The 6,734-nt window shown below is 38.4% G+C and overlaps 1 protein-coding gene across 1 annotated transcript in view; it reads right to left on the reverse strand.

The window, feature by feature from the left end:
* Window positions 1–266: 266 nt before the first annotated feature.
* The window catches only part of Pggt1b (protein geranylgeranyltransferase type I subunit beta), a 39,603-nt gene continuing 33,135 nt past the window's right edge, over window positions 267–6,734 (reverse strand). Inside the window, exon 9 of the mRNA XM_005356070.2 lies at window positions 267–6,256. Within this exon, the coding sequence (XP_005356127.1) occupies window positions 6,075–6,256 (182 nt within the window). The 3' untranslated portion in view covers window positions 267–6,074. The remainder of the gene's footprint in view (window positions 6,257–6,734) is intronic.

Here is a 6,734-nt window from a genome sequence, read left to right on the forward strand (position 1 = left end):
TATTTATGTCAGTGGCATTAAATTTACAAACTAACACAAGAAAACTGTTTTGATGCTGTCTTCCTATTAACAGTAAGGCACACACTTGTTCGAGTCTGTTGTCTTCCAAGAGTTTTCTTTTTCCAAAGCAGGATTTTCTCATGGAGGTGTTTTAAACAAGTCTGATTGAGTTCACACGTGAGCCTCTCTGGTTCAGTAATCACAGACAGAGATCTAGAGGTGTGTCGTCCAAACGGCTTGGGTTTATGCAGATATAGTTATGTAGTCTTTTTTTAACTAAACATTTTTATTGAGTTGTATTTACATACACAGAACAGTGCACAAAGCATGATTGATGGTACAGCTTGGTAAATATTCATAAAATGAATGCACCTATGTAATCAGCACCAGAAAGCCCTTGTGTTCTCTTCTAGGGCAAAGAAGCCAAGTAAGACACAGTGTACACCATACAGTCGCACTTATGGAAAGCTCACAACAGCAGACCTGGCTGGAAGAAGGTAATTTCTGACAACACTGGGCTCCACCTTGTGGAACTGTGAAAACGCAATCCTCGCGCTGCCTGCACGCTAACGACCACAGCTACTTAGGTTCTCTTACGGTTTGGTAACTCAAAAAATTCCTTGGGGGTTTTTCAAGTAGATGATCCTGTTTGCCAAGTCTGATCTCTTCCTGACTGACATCTGTGCTCTAATCTTCCTTGGCTACAAGTTCTCGTGTGGTATTAAGGAGTAAAGGACACAGCAAGCAGAGTCTTGTTCTGGCTTCATCAGAAAGGCTCTTTGGATTCAACAGTAGGATGCTTGCCTCCAGGGTAGAGGTGCAATGTTAGGGAATTATTTATCAGTTTCTAAATCAAATGTCTTTTCTTTAACACCTTATTAAGCTTTTCGAAAGCTGAATTATCCTTCATTTCTAATACGAACTCAATTGAGGCATGATTTTATTCCCTCTTTCAAGTGCTTCTGGGTTGTGGGCCTAACAAATCACTGAGTAATTTGTACTGATAGTTAAGTTTGTGTTTGTAGGTGTGTGGAGGCCTGAGGTCAACCTCAGTTCTCTTCAGCTTGTCACATAAGGTTTTAAGATGTATTATTATTAGTGTTTTTGGGTATACATGTCATGACGTGCACGAGGCCATAGGACAACTCTGTGGAGCTGGTTTTCTCTTTCCACCTTTACACGGATTCTAGGAAATCTAATTTGGTTGTCAGGCTTGTGTAGCAAGAGCCTCTACCAACTGAAAGAGCTCCCCTGCCTCACCTTATTTCTAGGAAGGGTTGTTGGGGGATTTGGGGCTCATCGATTAGGCTGGGCTGGCTAGCCGACAGGTTCCAGCATCTGCCTGTTTCTGCTTTCTCAGCGCTGGGAACAAGTGCGCAATATCAAGCTTGGCTTTTACCTTGGGTGCTGGGGATCAAGCTCAGGTCTTTGTGACTGAGTGGCAAACACCACCAAAAGAGCTATTGCCCCAGTCTGTGGAGATACTAGTAAGCCTGAATGGCCCAGAATTTGCTTTTTTGCCATAATTTTTGTTGTGTTTTTAAATTTATGTCATTTTATCAACTTTACAAGGTAAACATGAGAAAATTTTCCTTTTATGGAGCAATTTGAGGTTCAAGATCCATCCTTCTTCTAGCCTCTGGAATTATTAAAGCAATATTGAGATTCTTCAGTCTTACAAGATTGTACAATGATCTTTTGTTTGCATTTTCCTATGGTAGCTCTATTCTCTGCATTGAATTTTATCAATTTGCATTTTTCTCTAAAAACTTCCTTTGAATTTGTGTGAGAATCCTAAGACAACTGGCAATCAGTTGTGTTTAGTGGCCCTTCCCTTTGTCACTTATGTTTTCCTGCTTGCTCCTCCTCTGTGTCTTAAATTCCCTGAGGATTTCGACCATGCCAAAAAAGACTTTGCATTTCCTGACTTAAGACTAACTGGCTTTTGCATTATTGTTTTGCCTCCTTCCTCCGCTTGGTTTCGTTTTGCTCCGTGCTCCAATTCTTTTTTAATTGTTTTTATTGAGCTATACATATTTCTCCGCTCTCTTCCTTGCTCCAGTTCTGAGACAATGTGTGTCATTGCAAACACTATATGCTCTCATGGCCTAGTGTTAGGTTTCATGGGCCTTGGTCTGGTTCACTCTAATTCTGGGAACTGAATGCTCACCTGTTTTTTTTCTTTAGGTTAAACTGTTGTTGAGAAAGAAGAGTTGCTCTAGAAAGTGGCTCCAAAGTGGCTCTATCTTTTCAGTACCCTTCCTTTTCCTGTGATTTAAGTGATTGAACATGCCTATATTTATGCATCTGTGTCTACGGGTGTTTCCTCCCAATACTTATTTTAGCTCTCTCTCCTTTATGTCTCATGCCTAGCCTGTCCAGTTTGGATTCTAATTCTACTAGTTTCTTCCCAGTGCTGTGCTTTCCCTAACTTCAAACAGTACACAGATCAGGCCAGGTTGTCCTATTTACTATGACCAACATACCTTCCACTGTCCCGCACTCACCAGATCACTGGCAGGATTCTGCACAGCTCTGTCGGGTTTCAGCCTTCATTTTCAGATTGCCCACTGCCCTCTGCAGTGAGAACATGGCAATACCACAGTTCTCCGATTTGCAGGGCTTCAGAACCAGGCTGCTTTCCTCCTCGATCCTCTGTAGAGGTGAAACTACGCTGGCCAAAACCACACAGGTCACATTTGTTCTTTCACTTGTATGCTGAGGCTCAGGCTGGTACTACCTGTCACCTAGTTTTGCAATGACTGGGGCTATACTTGATATTCCTTCTGTTACTTATTGGGAAAGTTAAAAAGCTACTCTCTTGGCAGCATCTTCCTTCAGTTTAAACCCTGTTAAGATTTCTCTTGTATAAGAAATTTTTAAAAACACTTTTATGGTCATATGAAACTATAATTAGAAAAAGTGCTTTTAATATACTATCTCATTTAATCCTGATCTGCCTAGTGAAATTATTCTACTGTTTACTTCATTTTACCAACAGGGAAAATTGGCTCTAAGATCATGCAGTTCACGGGCAGATATGTGGTATAAACCTCAAGTCACCCTGCTTCAGACAACCTCCATCACTCTGTTTATCAAATACTATCAGGTCTGACACTTCAAATTATCACCACTGTCAGCAAAATTTATATTTGAACTTTATTACTTATAAATACCTATTTAAAAGTCTAATAAAAACAAGTATTACAGGTCAAACCTAAAACTGTAGGTGATAAATAAATGTTTCTTGCTATTACTCTTCGAAAGTACACTAAGGAAATGGAGGAGGCCGGCTGGGAGGGAAGGGTGCTGCACATCTTCACTTCATGTTTCTCCTCTTACTGTCACTTCTGCTAGAGAACAGGTTCTATGTAAAACAGTGCTTAGAATTTACTTTATTAATAAATATTTTCTTAGATACAACTATTTAGGGAAAGCTAGAAATAGTTTTTCCGTACTTCAAAACAACTCAACATTTTTTGGTTGATATGTTTCTATGAAACACAAACATTCACTGGTCCATAAAGTATCACGTGGAACCTAGGCTCTTAGAGTATAGTAAAATTATTCTGCCATTAATATTCCTTTGCCAATAAATTACTCAAGGAGTTTGAAAATATAAATTACTTTTATGTTATAAATCTTCTACTTATTAATAACTGACAGCAACTCAAGAAAAGCATTGGCTTCTGCTACACACCTAGAGCATTTCCATATCGCTGTTTCAGTTCTTAATGTCTAAGAGATGACTCAGTTTGAGACAGGATTGTTGTTATTTGCTTGGATTTACACAGAAACAACTGGAACAACCCATGGGATGGTAACGTTTGTTGGTAAAGCTTTTCTCTCCACCACTGAAAGACTGATTTATAAAGAGGATTCGGTTGGTTTGTTAGTTTTGGGGCCAAGGATCAAAGCCAGGGAGTCAGGGCCATGAGCTAGACTCCCAAAACTGCTTTACTGGACTTTGCAAACTCAACTCTAAAACTAAACATGCCAATAAGTTCTGTATTATTTTTAATCATATGCCAGGTTTCCCTTTTGAAATATTATTTAGGAAATGTCTCTTTAGTTAATAATGAAGATGTTATTATCTACCCAGTAACACTAATAATTTAGCTTTTACAATGATGTCTGTAGATTAATGATATAACTTTTATTATGAACAAGACCAACACATCCATTTCCTCTAGTGAAGAAATTTCCCTCTTGTGGGGCTGGAAAGATGGCTCAGAGGTTAAGAGCACTGGCTGCTTTTCCAGAGGACCTGAGTTCAATTCCCAGCAACCACATGGTGGCTCACAGCCATCTGTACTGAGATCTGGCGCCCTCCTCTAGCTTGCGGGCATACATGGAGGAAGAATGTTGTATACATAATAAATAAAGCTTTAAAAAAAAAAAGAAAGAAATTTCCCTCTTGTCACCAAGTCATGGATGTGATTTAATGACAAGTTGATTGCTAACAAAGAATTTTACACCAACTTCTTTTGGTTGTTAGTTCACAGAATTAAGATAAGACAATGAATAAGTAAAACCATAGTTTATCCCCTCTAGATGGATATATTTTCTTCCCACTTAGTCAAAAATAGAAAAATAGAAACGATTATGTATACTTCCATGGTTCTGTTTGTAGTTAAAGATTTATCAAACTTAAAAACATTAGAAAATCATTTCCAGGCTGAGTCTCACTATCCAGAACGCATGGAACTAAAAGTAATGCTTCAGATTTTAGATTCTGTGTTCAGATTTCGGATCATTTACATATACACTTTACCTTGCAGATGGGACCCGCACCTGAACAAGGAATGCATTTATTTCATACCTTTTAATCAGTAGTTTCAAACAGCTTTACACACTATTTACTGTGTCCCTGAAATTCATCTGAGACCTGCTGCATGAAGTGCTGGAATTTTCCAACTGTGTCATACTGACAGTAAAAAAAACTTAGATTCTGGACCATTTCAGATAATGGATTTTTATTATTTTTGTTGCTGTTTTTTTTTGGGGGGGGAGCGGATGGACAAGGTCTCACTATGTAGTTCTAGCTGCCCTTGAACTCACAGAGTTCTGCCTGCCTCTACCTCCTGAGTGCTGAGTTAAAGGCATATGCCTCACTATACCTGGCCAGATATTGAATTTTGGATTAAAGATGCTCAACCTGGTAAATGAAAGATAAAGCAGCTAACTATAGTGGCTATAAAATACTGAGGAAAAACAAAAAGAAAATAAAACAGCCAAGCAACTAAAAAGAACTGTACAAGTATAATTTACAGTATCATGAACTTCAGAAGAATAGAACACCGAATGTCTTTGTTTCTAAATAGCCAAGATTATCTCCTCCCTTGCCCCGGACAAAAAGTAGCCAGTGATTTGGGATTAAAACAAAACAGAACAGGTACTCATCCAAGAAACCTCTAATAAAGACACACAACACAGAAGCTTCTCATTCATAATTTCACAGTTCAATCACTTCTCCCTCAGTTGTAGTACTCTCTTGTAGAAAACTATAGTATTAGTTAAGCTCATTTTTCCTTACTATGAACTTTTAATTTCATCAGTTTAGGTTACACAAATCTAGTTGGCACATCTTAAGAATAACACAAAATATGTTATTCTTGAAGAAAATTATAAGAGCATCGATTTTTAAAGAATAATCCAGATACTTAATTGGATAAAGCAAATTTCTTACCATCAGCAGTAGACATTTTTAAGTGATCACTAAATGCTCACCTTAAGATTATCAATGCCATATGAAGTGTAAACTTGAAGAATTATGTCCATTGTAAGCCAGAACTTGTACTGAAGGGTTTTAAGAAGATAACACACATACATACATATAGCAGATCTCCCCCAAGAAACTTCTCAGAAACACGGTATAAACACTTAAGAGCCACAACAGAGTCCTGCGGAGGTCTTGACATCCAGTACAGTGGTTACTGGATCAAGACCAATCCTGCAGTGTTAGCAGTACAAGCTTTGACTTAAGACTACTCCTTAAAAAAGAGCACACTTGGTTACACATGGCTTTTAACCTTGAGCTACAATTATGCTACAAACCCACGACCCAGGGTCAGTCAAGTAGAAATATGGACATTCTCTGAACACTCTTTAGAGTCCTTGGTCTTCCAGCTTTGATGAAGATCTTGAAGGCGCTCAGAAGTTCGTGTGCTTACATTCAGAGCAGGATGAACCTTACAGATTCCACTCTCCTCCATTAGTGACAGGCCGCAGATCCCGAAGTATGCATGCAAAGCGTCTGAAAAGGCATTTCATGATCAGCATTCTCACTGAACAAACTGTAAAGCATCTACAGCAAATTACTACATAAAAAAATTAGAAAAATGCTAGTTTTTGAAAGCATTAGTCTCAATTTCAAGCACCATTTTAAAAAGTGAATCAAAATCATGTACTGGATTACTGAAATTACTGTTAGAGGAACACATCACATGATTTTCTTGCCTATGTTCTCTAAGGATAAGAGTAACAATGCCTCCTGCTGTCTTAAAATATAGAGAAAAAATTATAGTATAAAAGCAATTTTTCATTTTCAATTTGGTTTTCATGGTGCCAAGTGCACCCAGGGCTTTTTGGGTGATGATCATCATGCCTTTCACCACCAAACTGTAGCCAGAACCCTAAAAGTTTTCTAAAACAAAAACAAAACAGCCTTTGAAATGAGGCAGCAACACCTGCCCTTTCACCCAAGTTTTGCCCCAACATATCTGAAGCATACA

This window comes from Microtus ochrogaster, chromosome 18 (assembly GCF_000317375.1).
Source record: "Microtus ochrogaster isolate Prairie Vole_2 chromosome 18, MicOch1.0, whole genome shotgun sequence".
In the NCBI taxonomy this organism is placed as follows: Eukaryota; Metazoa; Chordata; class Mammalia; order Rodentia; family Cricetidae; genus Microtus; species Microtus ochrogaster.